The 21,356-nt window shown below is 38.1% G+C and overlaps 1 protein-coding gene across 1 annotated transcript; it reads left to right on the top strand.

The window, feature by feature from the left end:
* Window positions 1-1,077: 1,077 nt before the first annotated feature.
* Window positions 1,078-21,338, top strand: htr1fa (5-hydroxytryptamine (serotonin) receptor 1Fa). Its single transcript, XM_063888178.1, is given in 4 exon segments — window positions 1,078-1,184; window positions 18,442-18,558; window positions 18,892-19,774; window positions 19,776-21,338. Coding segments are annotated over 2 exon segments (1,209 nt in total). The 5' UTR covers window positions 1,078-1,184; window positions 18,442-18,558; window position 18,892; the 3' UTR covers window positions 20,103-21,338.
* The last annotated feature ends 18 nt before the right edge of the window (window positions 21,339-21,356 follow it).

The raw sequence follows: 21,356 nt of genomic DNA on the forward strand, positions 1-21,356 counted from the left end.
GATAACTTGTTAATGTGAGCAAGGGGGACATTTTAGACATTATGTACTATTGCTATAAATTCACAGAGCCTCTTCAGTAACACATTTGAAGTACCCTTCTTATATTCCGCACCAATAGAGGTTCAAAACCCACCTCCATCCTACCTGACCTGCTACATACATACATCAACATAAGCTTTGTTCTTGTCGGGCTGAGTTGAATACTTAGTGAATGTTAGCAGAATTAAAAACACCTCTCAATGGTAACACATGAAAAAAGTATCCTCAGAAAGGTATAAGGATAGTCGTGAACTCTCATGAGAAGAAACTTTATTGCTTACAGCCTACGGTACTACACATTTTACACTCATTGGTTATTTTTTTCTTCCACACACATACAAAAACCTTCAATTTCACTAGAAAGACATATAAAATAAAGCATTTTTTAAATTATGCAACAAGTTTTACATTTTATTGATTAAAATATATAAAACAATCAGAGTAAAGTAAAAATAAAAACAATAGTAATTTCTTTATTAGTATCAGTATTAAAAGATTAATGTTCATGTTAGAAGTCTCTTTTTGTACACAGACAAAGACACAGGGGAATCCATTATATGTATTTTTTTTATTCCAGAACACACAATTTATTATTTTTGCAATAATTAAAACAAATATATGAATTCACACTTGGAATATATATATATGTTAATGTGTTATCAGAAATATATTAATATTTGTGTATGACCACAGAGATAGTGAACTATGTGTTTCTTTTCTTTTTTTGACAGTTTTTGTTTCCACCAATTCCACCATATGGGAGCCCTATTTAAGCTTCATGAATAATATTGAGATGAGAAAAAGGTCATAATGTATTTAATACAGATTAACAGTAAAATGTCAGATTGTCTTTCTCCATAAAGGTTTGTCTTCTTATTAGCCTTTGTTGCTGGAAGGCTGTTGTTACACTTATCTTGTCTTTACACCTCCTCCTCCTCCTCCTCCTCACTGACGCACCTCTCTGGGCTCTGTCTATGGCCAAGAAGCGTGCACTCGCCGGCGCGCGCCCCCGCCTCTCCGTCGTAACAGTAAACGGGTGTCGGCGTGAATGTCGCTGAGCCGTGAATGGACATTAATAGGGAATGTAATGTTCTTCTCCCAATGCCTGCTTTCTTCTGTCATTTAATCTCTGCAACGAAAGCCGGGTAAGTTCATATTTTTGCAGGTGGCACATGTTTTGAGACACACCGGTTGTCATGCAGTTTCTGATTTCATGCACCGAAATTGGGAAGTAGTTTCTACTGTAGGCAGACGCTCTAGTGTGCCGTTAGGTTTAATTGACATGATATAAAAATGCAGTTGTCATCCTAATTGGCTTTTAAATATTGCACTCATCATTTTTTTCTTTGCACATTTGTAAACCTAACTATTGTAATGCTTATAAAAGAGATACAGTCAGGACTGGGTGGTCCCATTGACTGCATGTGTATTTCTAGAATGATATCAATGTGTCTAATGCAATCACTGTTTTTTTTTCTTCTCTAGATCATAATTAGGGGGGGACATTTTAATGGTAATAGAGAAAAAAAAGAAAAGAAAAAAAAAACCCCAAAGATTTAGCTGTTAATAATATAGAGTTATTTGTTTTGGCTGATATTGCCAGGATTTTTTTTTGTGGAGGTTTAATCTGAAAGCAAAGGCTCTTTAGTGTGTGCGTGTGTGTTTGGGAATGCCCAGTATGTCCACATACAGTATCTGCTTTAAATGAACTTCATATCCGGATTAGACTTTATTAAAAGTAAGCAAAGGTACTTGCTGGATTTTTCCTGGGAATCTGTTTTCATGCAATGAAATTGTTCTTTGCCCAGCAGCAGGTCCACAACACATGGAATATCAAACCCACAACATTATATGATGTGGGATCAAGAATCGTGGTGTTGCGGTTGAGATTATCGCATTGCATGTGAGGGGAGTGTGTGCGCATGTTGCAGTGTTTGTGCAGGATCCAGTGGGACCTGGTTGGTGTGATGAAGAGAATGGTGAGTTGACTTGGACGGTTTTCCATGTAGATTCCCAGGACAGTTAGAAATAGAAACAATAGAAATTGTGGGCTGTCTATGCAAACTCTGTTCTTTCACATCAAAGTTTGGCACACTGCACGCCTATCCACCACATCCTTTCTACCTCCCAACATAAAGGATAAACCACTTCCTGCATTGGCACAGCCCACTGATATTAGATGTAAACATGGACATAACTCCCATGACACTGTGCTGGTCCATGCATGCCAAATATGCAAAGCAATGTAAATGTATTTTCAACAAAGCCAGCAATTGCATTGCAGCGAAGGACATATTATTGAGGACCCTATCATATTATGGATTGAAATACTGGAGGAAGTTCCTCACACTTGGCACTTTTTCTGGCAGATGAGACACATTTCCCTCCAGTACTTAATTACAGTCGGGGAGTTATGTTGGAAATAAAAATAATGGACAGCAGCGATAGAGGGTAGCAGAGTCAAACCAAGGACACATGGCCTGGTTTGAGGCCAGGAGCATTCAGTGTAGCTCATCCTGTAGCAGCCTTCCAAGTGGGCTTTTATATGGGGATCCACCAATCCCACTTTTCCTCTGATGATGATACTTGACTATTGACTGATGGGGAGTACTGATCCAATACCAGTGGTTACTTTTTTTTCTCCATTTCAGTGGATTTACCGCATAATCCTTTTTGTTATATTAAGCACAATTTCTTAACTATGAGTCGAGAAGTCGATACTGGTGCCAACACCATCCATGATTTATATTCAAGGCAACTGTAGAAGAAACAACAGAAGAAGAAACAAATGTGCCTGAGCTATTATGATGAATGCCTTTGCCTTTTTTAGTTTCTATTAAAATGTTATGTATTGTTTCCTTGTTTATTCTTGCTTCTGAAAGCACCTTTTTTCCTTTAAAGGACTACCAAACCATATGATCTCCTAGGCAGACACATTTGATGTCAGCCAATCACAAAGAAACAATATTGGTGGCATTTGCAAGCTAATATCTTACATACAACTTAACTGCACCACCTTTGGCGCTTTTATATTTATATTAGTCTTTATAACAGGTTTTCTTGAATATTAGTAAGGAAACAAATATACAAAAGACCTAAAAAATGTAAATAAAAAAGCATGACACAACAGTAAAAACAGATTCACATGCACATAAGCTTTCACCTTGCAAAATCCCCAAGAATGTTTTATTGTCTTCAAGGTGAGGAAAGATTAAAGAACCTTTACAACTTCAGAAACTTAAAACGTGAACTTTAATCTCCTGCAAACTTTCTTTATTGTTTTACAACCCTTGAATGCCAGCTGGCAAACGCAATACTGTTGCTGATCCAATTTGAAGGTGTAGAGGACATGGTTTCTTAATTTTTATATGATGTTAAACAAGTGTGTCCTTTTTTTGCTGGAGATGTGTGCCTGGGTGCATTTGTTATGTTTACAGCCTGGTGGATCTAAGTGGTGAACTGAAAGTGTATTGATCTAAAATAAAAGGGTTATAATAGCTGCGGTTTTTGTGGCTGGTATGTGGACAACCTACACAGCACCGTCATTTTAATTAGGCTCACTGTTTCTGGTTTTATACAGCTCGTTTTGCTCACAGCTACTTGCACTCCTGATAAAATCATAATTCAACCAACCTCAATATAGAGGACTTCATGTTCTTGGACTGGATGTTAGTGTTTGTTTTCTGGTGTTTACTCTTACATTTCAGTTTGTCCTTTTCTGTGACAGAGCATTCTTTGCCTGGCAATTTAATTTCATTAGGACAAAACCAATTTGTTTGGCTTAAACAAAGCAAATATCTTGTAGGCCTATCACGTAATTTAGATTGATTAAACAAGTAACTTTTCTTGTTAAAAATGTTGGCTAGTTGAGCTTCAAGACAAGCTCTCTGTGTCCCTCTGTTTTCCCCGGGCTACTTAATAAGCCCAGACAGATCCATCTGATCTGGTCTAGCTTTACACTGACATGTCAAAGAGGCGAAAGCTTCAACCAAATTCTGTCTGGATATATATACAAGAACACGATGAAAAACTGCCTTTTTGTGCTTTCTTTCTCTAATGTGTCTGCCAGCACTGCCTATTTTGAAAGTAACTGCAAAAATGTTCCTTTGCTACCTTTGAAAGACCATAACCTTCAGGAATCAATGTTTAATTAATTGTTACCAATCCATGACAGATGAGAATTCAAATGAGAGGTTCTCATGCAGACATTAGCTGCCAGGAGTATGCAAATGCAGGACAGCTCTCATTGTTTCTTCATGGATCTTTAAAGACATCCAAAGGGCCTTCAAATCCAGCAGGCATAGAAAGAACATACCAGCACTACCTTAGGGATTTTTTGTTTGTGTGTCTGCATGTGTTCTGAAGGCATTATACAGAGCAACAGTGAGAGACAGATGGTGGGAAAGCATATTTTCCTGCCGTAGCACATATCAACTCTAGTATTATACAGGACCTTGTGTAGGTGAATGACTGCCTCCCTTTGACAGACCTGTAGGGGCTACATTTAATAGAGTACCCCCTGTCTGACGGATGCTCTCCCCATGGCTCTTACAGGAAATTGACTCCTAATGGAACTAGAGTAAAAGCCTAAAACTATATGCTTGCTACACCCAAAGGTTGCAATGTGCATTCAATTTCACAAGAGGATATTTTGTTGGAATGAGCCACCTACTGTAGTTACATTCCCATCCGTCTTACAGCTTTACCTGGGGCTAAAGGTATTACTGGAACTGCCCAAACTGAAGGTAAGTTCAATCGCTCCTCATCTATTGGTGAAGTCAAACATTTGCAGTCCTTAAGTCCAAATATTTTTTGTCCGCAAGATATCATTTTTTTAATAAGGTTTTGGCACTTAAAAAACAGTTTGAGGGATCTCTTCTTTTTTTTTTCTTTACGAAAAACAACCTTGAACATTTCTGGTAAATCTCAAGGGAAATTTGGGAGATTTTCAAGAAAAAAAAGCAATGCTATGTGTTATGGTATATTTTGGTTGAAATTACATCCTGACAAATATAATAGGATCTTAGTATTGTATGGGTATGCTTTGTGTTGTAATCGTAAACTACACCCAGCAGCGACCTCTTCCATCACATGTTCAGATAATTGGCCATCATCACGTTAATTAGGATTCAAACCTGTACGTGCGCATTGCATTCTCCTTGTATATTTATTATATGTGAACCAACAGAAGATAAGCAGATGGTTTGTAACTTTTTACAACATTTTGGGATGTAGCTTGATTCAGCATGCTAATTAAAGAGTTGAAATTAATCTTCATTGCATTTGAACCCATAGCTTTGCTCACTTTGAATGCTTACCTAGTAATTACCTTTAACCTTTGCTACACATTATGGCTAGCACACTAATTACATTTTATGGTATGACAACCACATGGATTTATTTGGCATATTAATGGGTACTGTTAGCTTTGGATATGGTAATAGGTTATTCTATTCGCATATGTCGTTTTTAAAAACAGCCTAAGCAGAACATCTCTGTTTTCATTGTATTCCCATTATTTCCCGTATACTGCTATCGAAGTACAATATTTGTTTTACCAATCTATCCGTAGCTGACATACCCACAAGGATTTTGTCACCTCCTATTCTACTGTCATAATTCAAATCACCCCTAGAGGGCTTTGTCACTTTTGTCACAGGTAATCATACTTTGTGTTTTTAAGGCACCTGCTGAAATAAGTGGTGCTGTCTTTCTTCTTGGGAGTTCTCAGTCCAATATAGTAAACAGATGTTTCTTAAGGCTTTATCTCTGTATTATAATCACCAATTCTGTCACTTAATTAAACCCAGTAATCAGTAGTTCCACAGTCTCGTACAGCTCATGTCTCAATGCCATAGCGGTCCATTGATTTCCAATGTAACACCCCATAATTACCAACGTGTTCAAGCTGCTAGCAAAGATAAACAGTTGAGTTTGTGTCTTCTATATTAACATGCTGCAATTTGTCACCCATCTGTCAAGTTCTGATAGATTTATTAAAAGTAGATCATAGAAAACAAAAAAATGCTTATGGATACACTTATCTGCGGCTTTTGAAGGTCAAACCAACTGACCAACCATCAATCACCATCCATAAAGCTGAGTTGCTATTTGCCGATTGAAATAAGAAGCAGGGCAATGTACGTCATTCACTCTAGGCATATACAGCATATGCTTTTATGTAAACTAACTATTCAAATACACACAAAGGACTTATCCCAGAGCGCCTGCCATTATCACAAACTTGACATCTATTAAAGCTGGCAGTAGAAATCCACCTCTTTGCTTTGGTCATTAAACACAAAATTGTTGGCACTGAATCACCCCTCACATTGATTAAATTAACCTGGTGTTTAAAATAAAATAAAATAAAAAGGTTTAAGGAAGATTAAGCCTTTTTGTATGACTTTGATTACATTTATGTCTGTGCTGATTTTTGTATTGCTTGGTGAATTCGGGTCCAGGTGGCCCATTGTAGCATGTCAAGCCTTGAATTGTAGACAAATACACAAAAGCCAATCGATTTGAATTCAAATTTCCCAGTGGCTCTCTGCAGTTTGAGTTTGGAACGTCTTTCAATTATTTGTATCCTCTGCTTGTAGTGCCATTTCAGCTCAGTTTCCGCCGGGGACTGGCACACAAGTCATGTGTCAATTCACCAGTTCTTGATCCACCAATGAGTGTAAAAGTATTCTGAATGATTTATAAACAAACAGCACTTGATCTCATGTTGCAAAAGCAATGCGACCAGTTATGTTGCCTCACGTTTGTAAATTTAAGAGTTTGTCAAAAAACTGAATTTGATTGTTCAGCACTTGCCCATTACTCATCCCACGAGGGTTTGCAGTGACCTCATGGACTCATTCCAGTTGCTTTAAAACTCTGTGTGTGGGAGGGTTGTAGATGCAGGCAGAATAATGCGTGCATCAGTATTTATGTATGACTGTTTGTGTTAACTGTGGTGTTGTCTTACAAAACATCTCAAGCAAAATACGATTCTTTGTTGTGTGTTTTGGTTAGATAGGTGTTTGAAAGATACACTTCTCCTTCTAATCATGCACACTTTGCAATGTATGTTCAGGAACATCTTTTGCATAGGGCACATGTGGGAATGGGAGCAAGGAAAGGGAAGTTGATGCCACCAGTTTTCCACCTTAGGACCAATTGACATTTCAGGGTTCTACCTGGCTGTGTTATGAATGAAACAGAGACATTGCAGGAACAGCTCCTATAAAGGAGTACGTCCGTCTGAGGAAAGACAATTCTCACACAAACCAACAACATTCCTGCTGATGACATTTGATCTGTTAAAGGTTGAGTATTAAACTTAAAAAAAAAAAACATGTAACAAGAACATTGGCTCCAGAAAAAAACAGCTTCTTTCCAACCATATTTATATTGCTGCATTCAAAGTAAGAGTCAAGTTCATAATTATATGCAAAATCGTTAAATTCAACTAAGCAACGTACAGCAGCAGCAAAGCATAAACAAACATCTTGGCCTATGTTGAGTTCTATGATGGGTTGAATCCAATAGACAGACTCGACTGTCCATTTCCTCATCTATGCCATAACATAGGTGACAGGCAACGATGTGTGAAAGAGGCTCTTAAATATATAGATAAACATTGGGTACCTCCGTAGTGATGCTGTTGTCTGTTTTGATTTCTGCCAATGTAAATATGGCCCCTGGTATTCTTATTGCTCTGCTAATCTATATTGGAAAGGAGTCCCGCTCATCCTCATAGGTGGTCTGCAAACCAAGATAACAAATCCTCTGGAGGATGTTCTGGTAGTGATGTCATGGCAGCATTAGCATTGGGATGTATAAAACTAATCTTAATCTCAAATGTTGTCGACAGAACATTTAAGGCTCTGCGACCTCTTATTGACCAAGAATTTGGTAAACTAAAATATTTTAAGTTTGAGTTAAATTGATAAACTAAATGAGAAACCATTACATTAGGAGAGTTTTGACTTTATGCTTTTTTAGCATATCTGATGTTATTGCTGCTTGAAATCTTAACAATAACTAGGGAACTAAATGTATGACCAAATAGCGGTTAGGTTAATCAATGTAGCATTTAGAAGAAGCATCCAGTACCTGACTTCCTGTTTGTCTTATTTACAACTACACTAATCTAATATAATTGGCAAAATGAACTTAGAGGAAACATTTATTGGTTTATATTATAAGTGATAGTAGTTTTGTGAAACATATTTGCAAATGATTTAAGGAAGTGAGTGAAAGATGTACTTTTATTAATCCCCGTGGAGAAATTCGAGAATTCTGCATTTGACCCATCCTAGTGTTAGGAGCAGTGGGCTGCCATATGTACGACGCCCGGGGAGTGCATGCTCCTGATATCCTGATACCTTAATCTACATGATTTACTTAAATATATCTTACAACATATTTAGTCTTCAAGCAAAATAAGAAACAATGTTTTCACTCCTTGAAGATGAATACCTCTAAGGTGGTTGTTGTCACACAGTGTTTATCCAACAAAACTATAATTCAAAGTGAATTTATTTGCAGAGTAAGCTATGATTGTATTAAAATTAAAAGCTGTTACAAGGTAGAGTAACCACTCCCTACCAATTCCATAAAAACAATTGGTTAATTAAACAGAATTACATTTCGGAAATAATTGCTTTATGCCAAACACATTAGCACAGTTTAGTTGGCATATTTTTCCAGCAGGTTCCTGCCTTTTTGGCCTTTGTCTTGCACTGCAATTTACCAGCTTGGAATAAATACAATCTTCTTTTCTCTCTTAATGTTATTAATCAATTCAATTACTACTTTCCTCTAAATCTAGACTCAATTTGAAATACATCGCTTAAAGACGAGACGAGATCTGACTCACCAAAGAACATTTTTCAAGTGAGAGTCATCTCAAACACAGGTCTTATTTTAAAAAAGCAAAACTAATCCAAAACCTAAAATCAAGTGTTGTAATTGGTGGCAAACTCTTAACTGTTCATCTAAAAAATAACCAAAAACATCCACTTCTGTATATGTGTAATAAAACGTAAAGCTTTTTATGTATATTAGGATGTGTCCAATGGGTACCTACGTCTGCCACTGAGCAGCTGAGTGAAGAACGATCAACTTGCTGAAAAAAACAGTTTTGAAAGCCCTTAAACTCAACACTTGATAACATAATTCAATTGGTAAAATGTTATGTGTTCACCCCCTGCAGTTATGTTGAAGTCCTTCTCAAGTGTATTTAAATTAGAGAGCCGCATGCTGCTGCACTCCAAGCCTTTCCTCTCACCTTGCAGGTTTTAATCTCTATTCTGTTCCCAACAGTGCAGCTTGAGTCAGCATCATATCAGAAGGAAAATCAGCAATGTAATTTACCTATTCAGAGGGATTTATATGAACAACAGGGTACTAATAGACGACATGCTAAAGGCAAGAATCCCTGCACATCAAGTCTTCCTCTCTAACACAGATTCACCTTGAACATTCCTGTGCCAAGAAAGTACTTATTTTATCTTTTATCATCCAGTTTCTGTCCTGCATTATTTTTTACAGCATCACTCTAGTTGAAACATGAAGCAGTTTAACCTTGATCTGCTCTGAACAATTTGCAAGGAGACTTACTGAATAGATGACTCTGTTTCCAAGCAAAATATAATGCAGAAACAGTTCACCAGACATATTTATTGGACAAAGTGACATTATGACTCAAACATGTTGTTGATGAAGTCAAGGACTACCTGTCGTTTGAGCCTTCAGATTTTACTGTTGAATGGCAACCCTGTTATTCCAAGAAACATCTCAATTCAAATTGTGAATATATTAAGCTATAAAACAGAACAAGATTGCATTAGTAGGGTTTAAAAGAGGACATGCAATAAAGGACCTTACATTGTTTATTTTCTGCATGAAATACATCTTTGGTTTTCATATGGACATCCCATCAGTTTAAGGCCATTTGCTTTATTGCCTCCACACAGGCCATTAACACTTAGGTTCCCACGTTAGCAGGTAACTCTTGTGGAAATAAGTGTCCATTGGCAGGCGATATCAGCTCCTGCTGGTTTAGGGAACTATGCATGAGGTGCTGATCGCGCCAGTATTACGGCTCATTGTCTGTGTGTGTGCGTGTATGAGCCCCCTCGGGGGTGTGTTTATGTTATTTACACATAATGTGTAATGCATTTTTAACGAGGCAAAAATTAGAAGTATGTGCATATATTATGTGACAATTATTTATGATTGAGTTAAGATACCGCTGCAGTGTGTTTATCATACCGAGGGAATGGTTGCTGTATAAACTCACTGGCTGATGTTTCAGAGAATGTTTGTTCAAAAGTCATTGTTTATGTTTGAGAGACATCATGAGGTTTATACTAACAGGTGTATTTATGCATTAACTTTAACCTGCTGTATGAAAATTAAGCGTTTTCCCTTTGTGCTAAAAATACAAAGAATGATCAAACATAGGCAGCAAAGTTTGAAATATACTGACTTTAACCGTAAACTGCCAGCTCTCTTAAAGCAGAATGTTTAACTTAAGCAATGATGGGTCCAGCCAAAAGAAAATATATAGCTATTCAGTGTTCGTGTAGATGAATGATAAAGTGATGATGTCTGGAGACATATTTTGCCAACACATTCACAGAAACAATTTCATTATCTGCTGATATGTGGCTGCTGAGTATCTGGCAGCTTGTGTTGATGTTCCTCAGTGTTAAGGGGGCATGCAATTCAAAGAGGCAAACAATTTGCTTATTTAATATTTTGGGATATTTTTTTCAGGAGTTCTAATCATGCTTCTCCTCCTGGGAAGGTTCCAATTCATTAGGACCACTTGGACAAGATTTGAGACATTCAGAGCTGTAACATTTGGGTATCATATCAATAATTATATTGAACTACACACTCATTTTGCTACATATTTTAATAAATATTCCACAGATTGGGTCTCTTTAACCATAATTTGGCAAGATATAATAACTTTTGCTCTTTCCTGGCAGCTACTCTAGGTTTCAGATTTTTTTGAAGTGAAATTGAAGTAAATAGCACAGATGTTGCACTCCAATTTTGGAGTCTGAATTTCCTTCTGACACTTTTAGTCTTTTGATAAACCACATTTTTATCTCCAATTATATCCAATACACAAGCTGTTAGGACCCGTTTTAGCTCTATTCCCAGTTAATGTTTTCATCTCCTCTCATGAGCACCTTAATACAGTTTTACATATCTGTTTTGTTTACTTCTGTTTGTGAAAACAATGCACAGTAAAAACTTTTTAATAAAATACTCTCATCCCATATTGGTGACGCACAAGTCTTAAAATAATGACTTCCTCTGCATTGCGTGATGGACACAAACTGCCTCTGAGTTTGTCCCAAGCTTCACACTTTCTAATTATTTAGCAAATATTTTTACTCCAGCTTAGAGTGCTGACAGCAGTAGATGATAAATGTGTTCAATTAAATAAATAACAAATCATATGGTTGCATGCAGTATGAATAACAGAGGTAATGATTTATAAATGTTCTTATATACAGTATTATGCAATGATTGTATAAAGGATTGGAATTCTGACTGTTAAGCTTTACAGATATTTATTCATTCATATCCGTCACAGATAGTTTTGCACATTATATTTTTGTCTTTGTTTTTCCTTTCTTTGTCACAGTTTTTCCCATTGACAGGTAATGTACTAGGCACAATTACGTTACTTACGAAGTAGGTCATGTGCACAAGGACAGTGAGGAGGATTTCAAGTTCACCAGCTTTCTGATCAATAAATCAGTAACAGGCTGTGCACAGAAGAGATGCGTGACGTGATGTCACCGTTGATGCCCTTACTTCACCCATATGGAAAACATGCGGTAAATCAAAATTGTAACTTGATTTGTGATTTAGAATGTATAAAAGTAAAAATGATGTGTCCTCTTAATTAAAAAAAACTTGCATTTTGACAAAACTCTCTACGGTTACGAGTGGCTCAAAAGCCGATGAAACAAAGAAAATGCCAAAGCTTGGTCACACAAAGACAGGGCCATGCAGAGGGGGGGAGAGGAAGATAGAGACTGCAGCCTTCCTCAGGCCTTTCATGCAAGCCTTGATTAGGGGATGGAGATCACCTGAGGGAGACGCTGCACCTGCAGGGAGACAATCAGGGAAGGGGGGTAGACACACAAACAGACATACTGACACCTAACAGTACAGCAAATCGAAATATGTTTGAGTCTTGTGTGATTTGCATTAAATATGTTTCTTTAATACAGGCACAACAGGTCCCTATTCATGTCCATTATACCTGGGTTGCAGCAGAAGTCTATCAATGACAAGGCGCCAACACACACAGCTGTTCCCCACACTTAGTGTGAGGTTGAGAGATGGTTATTGGGACCCGAGAGTGGTCTTGTCAGGATGTTCACAGATAGTAGTTTCCAGTGGCAGCCTGAAATGTCACCATCTCTCAAGGATGTCAGTGTTGAAACTTAGGATGCATAAAACTGAGTAGTATTGTCTTTAGATGCATACAGTACATGTGTCTGTAATTCTTGTGTTGTGTTCCAATCAAAGGCCCTTGTGTATTGCTTGTCTGTTGAAAAGTCTTGATAAAGGTAAACAGTGGATAGGCGACAGTAGCTTTGCTGCATCGCTTTCTAATTAAAGAGCGCAGATCAAACAAACCAGCAGTCATGCATGGCTTCAAAGTGACTCAATCAGCTAAAAAGCGAACACTCTCATGGAGTCTAAAAGAAACTGTTGATGACAGGCACCACTAACAATTCCCCATTAATTTTAAACTCGCTACCGATTGCTTGTGGCATGTTTGGCTATAGACATTCCAGAACCGTCTTCTTAATGCAGATTCAAAATCTTTAATTCACTACTCACTAAATAAAAAGCTCGATGATTTTCTCTATAATCATGGAGAACGTCTAATCAGAGAGACATTCTACAGTTTGTGTGCTTGCCAGTGAAATCAAAAGTAAGAGCTGTTTTGTTGCATTGTAAAGGTATTACTATAAAGTTGTAATGAGAATACAGAACTCGTTACTCATGAGGAAACGTGTCCCATTGGTTAGCATGGTAGCGTGATACAAGCCTTCTCCGGAGCTCACTGTGTGAATGGTGCATGACTTGGCAAAACTAATCTCAGCCTGTGATCCAGGCCTTCTCATCATCTGTTACAAGACGAGGCTTAATTTGCCATAATGTGTTGCATCAACATGCTTTGACCGAGTCTTTTGTCACTTGATTTGCAACCTGAACAGGTGATTTTGAACCAGACTTACATTTATTGGTGAAATTCATCTCTTTACATGACACAAGTAATGTTTCTCTGCCTTTTAAACCATTCATACTCCTCGTTTTCCACACCCTCACATGGTCTAACGACAGCAGAGCAAAGAGACAAGGTTTGTAATTGAGGTACATAACTATATTGTATTAGGTTTCCAATTTCTTCCCAGTAGTATGTATCGGTCATGGTGTATTTGTTAGTGCTGTCCTGTATGCTTCAGTCAAGTGAGCCAGTAAGATAATAATAAATATATACAGTAATTCCAGGAGTTTAAAATAGTGACGTCTTTGTCTACTACACTGCATTAGAAATTCAAGCTTGCAAAACCGACTTCACAGGGATAGACGTGCAGACCCACAGACGTTACAAGAAGAAATATAGATCCTTTTAAGCACTGAAATATACTGATAGACAATCCAGAGTTTCAGCCAACACAGACCTCTCTGAAAGGCCCTGCACTGAGAATATCATTTGCTTATTACCCTCCATTTGTTATTTCACTTTGCAGAATCATGTTTGTGCAGACTTTGACACCAGAAAGCAGTTGTCACGTTCATCTGCTGAAGGGGGAAAGTTTCTCACCTTAATATGAATGTGTGACGTGTAACAAGCATGCATTTGTGATAACATAACTAGTCCAATATGTAGCGAGAAGCCTCCAGTGCACATACACTGATGATGGAGTTGACTTTTAAATATAGTTCAATATAGAATATTAGCAGACAGCACACCATATACTGATAAAAGTTTAGGTATAAATAACAAATCCATTGTATGTACTGATGTTTCTTTAACCCATATCATTCAACAGTAGTGCTGTACATAACCATTTTTTTGTTTATTAGTTATTTGCAGCTTATTTCACTTAATTGTTCTATGAGATATATGATCCATATTAAAAGGTGTAAAAGGTTCATCCTAGTTTTTTAAAATTATAGTGGGATGTCTCTAAATGTCCAATTAGTCAGTCCAAACCCATATATTCAGTTTAAAAATGAAAATCTCCATATTTTAGAAGTTAAAAGCTTTCATGATCCTTGTTTTTTTGTCTGTTTCCTGTTTTATTTTGAAATGTTTTCCCTCTGTTGTGTCATGTGTAGTTTTACTTCCTGTCTTTTGGTTTTCCTTGTGTCTGATTGTTTCATTGTTGTTACCTGTTGCCCTGTGTTTCTGCCTCCCCTCCCCAGCTGTGGCTTGTGTTGTGATTAGTGTCTTTGTATTTAGTCCTGCTTTCCCTTGTGTTCTCTGTCAGTTCTTTAGCGTCTTTCATGTGCTCAAGTCAAGTGTTTTTCATGCCCTGGATTGTCGTCTTTCATGTACCAAGTCAAGCGTTTTTCATGTCCTGGATTTCCCTATCGTCTTTGTGTTCAAGTCAAGTGTTTTTCATGTCCTGGATTTTTCCTAACTTCGTATTTTTGTAAAACAGCTTTTGGAATAAAGCTCGCCTTTTGTTCGTACCCATACCTGCCTCCCTTTATTGCTGCCCTTCGGTCCTATTTCCCCAAACCCTGACAAAAGCAGCATGTTCTGCCACCTTTACTAACATTTAATTGAAAAGCATAAACATATTTAGCTTGAGCGTAAGCAACATCAGTAGTTGGTAAATAAAACGTGTGCATTGTGCTTATCTTATGTAGCAATTAAAGATAGTAAACAAAATGCAAACATGACACTGACAGCATCTGGTGAGTGCTTGAACCTCAGTTACTCACTCAGTTCCTTCCTTACTCCCTCCCTTTCTTCTTTCTTCCTTCTTTCCTTCCTTACTCAATCACTCACTCACTCACTTACTTATTCACTTATGTACTACTCCAAGCATCCTACAGTCTATGATGCCACAAGAGCACTTGAACCACTTCCATTAAATCCAACCCTCTGGGTGGTGGATCCTCACCTGTTCATACTTCTATCTGCATGAAGCAGGTAGCGTGACGCTGACATTCTGGGGATTTGAAAATCCACGCTGTGACATGCATGAAGCTATTCAGTCATGCCTGAAACAGGTCAATGAATGTGAATAGTGACTTGCTGGAGATGAAAGCACAGCAATAATGTGAATTGCAGTGTTTTCAGTATGAGTAAAAAAATTAAATATATATGATATATACATTTCTATATATATACATACTTTTAAGAAATTGTTATCCAAAACATTAGTAATTTATTTAAAAAACAGTTTTATATTTAATACATCCTTGTGTTACATTTTCCTGTTAGTGGTCTCATCTCATCTCAATATTGTGATTGAATGTAATATTTATAAAAAGTAATACATCATTTATATTTTATTATGCATTCCATAAAAACAAAGTGTATTGTGTTCGTTTATCAAGATCATCTTTGAATGAAGGGTGTTTTTTTGGCAACAGAATGGAAGTATTCATGTTTATATGAGATTACTCTCCACTTCAATTTCAAGCAAAAACCAAAACAATATCTCCTAAGAGAGAGCCTTATTACTTCCTGCCAACTAAGTCATTTACCTCCACCACCAAATTAAATAGATAGATGAAAAGAGATGAAGAGACAGATAAACCGGCAAATGAATGAGGGTTGCTGCGCTGCTTTATGGTGCTGCTGTTATTCATCTATTTAGTATCTTTCCTGGGCTGTCAGTCAGTTTTTTCACAACTCTCCTCCTTCACCAAACAACACTTGGCAGCTTGAGGTCCTGCCTGAGCCAAATTGTTTGTTTTTCAAAGATTGTACTCTGTGTGACGGAGCTTTCCTGTTCTTGTAAGAGGATTGAGCGAAGAAGGGAGCGATTGAATGTCAGAGGATTGACCTTATTTTGGTAACTGCAAACCTTTTGAAATTAGAGGGAAGTTGGTGTTGGGCATTCTGTGTGTGTGTGTGTGTGTGTGTGCGCGCGCGCGTGCGTGCATGTTGAGCATATGTCTAAGGGTGAGTTCTGTGTTTGAGCTGTGAGAGAGACACTGGATGAGGATGAAAAACTAAACTAATCTCATCTCTTTCTCTTCATCTCTGAATGTGGAGGGATATTTTTAACATGTGTCTGCTTTGTCAGCCTCCTCGTTATCTGCCAACCTGAATCTGTTGCCTGTTTGACTGCACAAGCATCATTACACAATATTTCTGTCGCTTTATATTACACTCACATAATAGCTAAATCAAACGTATGGATTTTGCAATTTTGAGTGCTAAATAATTCTGCAGTTCGTGAAACCTATTAAAGGGGGCTGAGCGTATTAGGGTGTGTTGGTTCTTATCTCTTATCTCTTCATCCAATATGAGTAGTTAATAAGGAAATGTTATACTTAAACATTATTAAAAGCAAACTTGAAAGGTACTCTGTCGTTTTATAAACAAGGTTGCCATCATTCAGTTTGTTCTGTGTTTGCTTAATTCACCAGCAAGGGCAATGTGTTTTGTTCTGAATAAAGTGGAGAGTAGAATCACTCTGGCTCACCGGAGCTTATCTTCAGATGGCCTTGGGAAAGAAAGCCTGTGTTTTAGAACATTTTGAGACAAAGGCAAATGATTTTCTTTCTTGCACATAATGACAGACTGACAAAGGGAACACCTACTGTCAATCATTGCAAAACATGCATATTAACCCTCAAAAACACCCCACTATGCCCACACCGTATATATAAATATACCTTTGGGCACAAACACTGAAAAAAAACAATATTTTCAGATGCACAGGAGAGAGGCAACTGTGCAATGACACAGAGCACAACAGAAGTGCAGCAGTAATTATCATCCATCTATCTGAGCAAAGCAATCTGCATATCAAGTATTGTTCTTCCAGATCCATTCAAGGGTAAATGGAAAGGAGTGTATAATTGCATCACAACACTGAGGAGACAATTGTACTTTCTTTAAAGACTAAAATCAAAGGTGTAGAGAAGCTAATACTCTTCACTGGTCCACTGCAAAGCAATTTGTTCTAGAATAGCTTGAGACCATTTGTATTTGCAGCCAATAGCATCATGCTTTTTTAATCACTTTAATAAAGTATTTGGGGAATCTTCACTTTAGCAAGACATTTTCTTCCACTGAAGATCAATTTAAAAAACCTTTGCTGAGAGGACAGAGCTGCTATTTTCAACAATGTTAACAGCGGGAAGGGGAAGCAATCATGTTTTATCTCCTAGAAATAGTGCCAGCATGAACTATTCAAAGAAAACAAAATGTGTAGTTGAATGGATATGACTTATAAGCACAGTGCATTGGTTAGTGAATAATCTAAAGGGCTCCTTTAGTGCGCTGCCAGTATAAACAGTGTTCCTTATACGATAATCATCAAACTAAAGAGCATCTAGGTGACTCAGGGATGGCCAGTGCCCACACCTTGAATTAAGTGGTGAAACAATAGTTATCATATGACTCCGAAATGCTACTACACCTGTATTCTGCATAAGTTCCTCAACATTGTAAGAATTAGAATGAAATGCCTCTGTCTTAGCAGATTTTTTCATCTAAAGCTTCAACCCTTTCATAAAAGTAAAAAACTATCTCGTAATAGGAACCTTTGGTCCAACATTAAAAACTGTTTCGGTCATATTGCAACTTTTTTGTCCGGAAAGCAGCTTTTGAAGGTATCATGGTTAATGCGAGGCCACATTAAATAAAAGTACTTAATTCTTGTTGTTTCTATAGCAACAGTTACCACTCATGTCTTCAGTATACTGTGCAATGGAGAAAGTAAAAAAGAGCTGCAATGACAATCATACCTGAGCATTTGGATTTAATCATGTAAGTATATCCATGACAGAATTACAAAAAAGTCAAGTTTGAATCTTACTGACTTTGATAAGCCTCTCAAACAAAGTTTAGACCACAAGGATATGTTAGGATGACCCTAATTGGAAGAGCGGTAGCAACATTGTTAAACACTCAATAGATCGACTTAATAAAAGAGCCACATACCCACAAAGTGGTTCACATGAATGAAGATTTAATTGAATTAGCACAGTCATGCAACCATTAGCCTCATAGAAACTATTCAGTGCATCTGCTGTGCTCGTCCTTGACTGTAATCTTACTTTGTTGCTTCTTAGTTAATTCTTAGTCTTTTTCCTTCCCTGTACCTTCTCTGTCTCCTTCTCCTTATTTCTAAACATGTTATCTGTTTTATTCTCTGTCTCTCCCAGGTGTTTATAAAAGACAGAGGTGATGTGATGGCAGTGCTTGCAGGCAGGATAGATCTAAGCAGACTGTCTGCTGCATGCTAAACCAACTGGATGCAACACGTTACAGTCCTTTGACAGGTAGGCATACCTTTTGAGGTCCATTGGCTTTACAAGCAAATTCTGAATGAACACATTTCTCTCCACATTGGCTTACTGCCTTCTGTATGAAGTACAAAAAGCAAAACCATTGACTGTTTTAAAGAAGCAATAACAGTGAAATTCTTGAAATCATTTTATAGAAATTAAGTGATGAAAATGCAATGCCAGATTCAAACCAGATTAAACAAGAATATATTACTTTTCTTTTTTTACTTCAAACAATTTTTTCTCCCCATCTGAAAATTATGTTTGAAACTACATTCTCCCTAAGCTCCCTTTATGTCTAATGCACTTTTCCTCTTATGCTTGCAGAATGGATTTTCCCAATTACACTGAAGGGGTGTTTGCCACAAGCAGCAGTGGTAATGACTCCCTGGAGGCCACTAAACCCCCTTCTAGTAAGATCCTGCTAACGCTTACCCTGTCTGTGGTGGCGGTCCTGACTACATTCTTCAACTGCCTGGTGATCACAGCTATCGCGGTCACAAGGAAGTTGCACCACCCAGCCAACTACCTCATCTGCTCATTAGCTGCGACCGACCTGCTGGTGGCTGTGCTGGTCATGCCCTTCAGTATTATGTACATCCAAAAAGAGACCTGGGGCATGGGCCAGGTGGTGTGTACCATCTGGTTAAGTGTGGATATCACTTGTTGCACATGCTCCATCCTGCACCTTGCTGCCATCGCCATCGACCGCTACAGAGCCATTACAGATGCAGTGGAGTATTCACGAAAACGCACGGGGGCCAGGGCTGGGGCGATGGTGGCATTGGTGTGGTTACTGTCCATCCTTATCTCACTTCCTCCTCTTATCTGGCGGCACTACAGCGGAGATGCCGAGCAGGTAGACCAGTGCATCATGATGCACCATCACATGGCCTTCACCTTATACTCTACACTTGGAGCATTCTACATCCCTCTGATGCTCATACTCATCCTCTATTACAAGATATACCGGGCCGCTCAGACCCTGTACATGCGCAGGGAGGCCAGCCGGGCCAGCCGTTATTCAAGTGTGACCAATGGGAGCATGATCCCCTCGTCCTACCCTGCTGGAGATGGCAACGAGGATAAGGGAGCTCAAAGTCCGGAGCCCATAAGTCCCCCAGAAAAGTCTTTCTCTGAACCCTCAACTGAGGAGCCCCCACGTGAACGGTTGCGTAAATCTGTAAAGACTTCCCAGGGCAAGTCGCTGCCGGCATGAGTCACGTAGTGAGTCACGCAGTGAATCACGTAGGAGCCAGTTATACCAAGGTCCACGTATCTCAGGCTCGCGGGAGCGCAAAGCAGCATCAACGTTGGGGTTAATAATAGGGGCATTCGTCATCTGTTGGCTACCATTTTTTGTCAAGGAGGTGATTGTCAACACCTGCAGTGCGTGCAGTACTTCGATGGAGATGGCTGACTTCCTGACGTGGTTGGGTTACGTCAACTCGCTAATCAATCCCCTCATCTATACTATCTTTAATGAAGATTTCAAAAAAGCTTTCCAAAGACTTGTTAGGTGCAGTCATTACCTCTGATGGTAACAGTTACTCATGATCACACCCATACACCACACCACAAACTATGGAGATCAGAGCGAACTGACTGAATACTGATTGAATTTACCTGAGAGACACTAAGGATGAGCTCCATTTCAAGAACATCCGCCAGGCGATCCAGCAGCCAGAATGGCACCAGCTCAGCCATGAGCTTGCAGCAAAGTGAAATCCATGTTGTGCTATTTATGGAAAGCCTTCACTGATCTTAATTGGGGTGTTTGAAAAGACAGTGAGATGTTAGTTTTTTTAAATGGTCCATTGCTGACCTTTCTGAGATCTGGGTTCTGATCATTAGTGATCAGCCCCATTAACAGCCCTTGACATAGCTAACCATTACAGCTTTTTCATCTAATAACCACCCTTCTATGTCGTCCAAGCTGCCGGCTAACATGTGTAAAATACCACAGCATACCAATTTGTGATTTCCTGTGGCCATGGAGTTTCCTTTATTTGATTGACTGCCGTAATGATTATTAACATTGTTGTGTTGTAAGTTTGTCATTTGTAGATTGTTGAAGTTTTTATCTGTCACCAGGCAATCTGAAAACAGGTGGTTATCAGCTGGCTTTCATAGATTTCAGAATGCTGAACCAAACAAACCATGTTTTTAATGTTAAGGGTGAACAGCTAAGAATGCCCTCAATGTGAATACACAGTGTAATGATCTTGGACCACATGATACCATTATAAGCACTTCCTGAATTAAAAATACTTTTGGGACCAAAATAAAAATGGAACGTTCTTCAACTTTCACAACAAAAGGGTTTTTCAAAAGGGTTTAAGGTATTTGTGTAAATGTTTTTTAAGACACTGACACTTTATTTGATGTTTTGCACAATTTTTTATTTCTTTTATGTTATTTATTGGGGTAATTATTCATTCAATTTTTATATGTATCTCTTTTGGAGCTATTAAACACCCCTACTCATCTCACTCCCACATCATAGGCAGCATTACAGGTCAATGAATGTGAGAACCACAGGTGCAGAAATCCTCATTACATTAATCCCACTTGAGTATTTGGAAAATAACTACTATTTCTTTACTGCCTGCAAGACGGCCCACGATAAATTGATGGAAATATTGTGGGTGAGTCATGTGTGAGGGTGTACTGTATGCTAGAAAAGATCATAGAAAGTGTGTCATACATGTACATACATCCCATACAGTATGACCAGTATTTGTATGCTGCTTCTTTCTTTGTCTCTCACTGTCTTAATCAATAATAAAAAA

This window comes from Eleginops maclovinus, chromosome 7 (genome assembly GCF_036324505.1).
Source record: "Eleginops maclovinus isolate JMC-PN-2008 ecotype Puerto Natales chromosome 7, JC_Emac_rtc_rv5, whole genome shotgun sequence".
Classification (NCBI taxonomy): domain Eukaryota; kingdom Metazoa; phylum Chordata; class Actinopteri; order Perciformes; family Eleginopidae; genus Eleginops; species Eleginops maclovinus.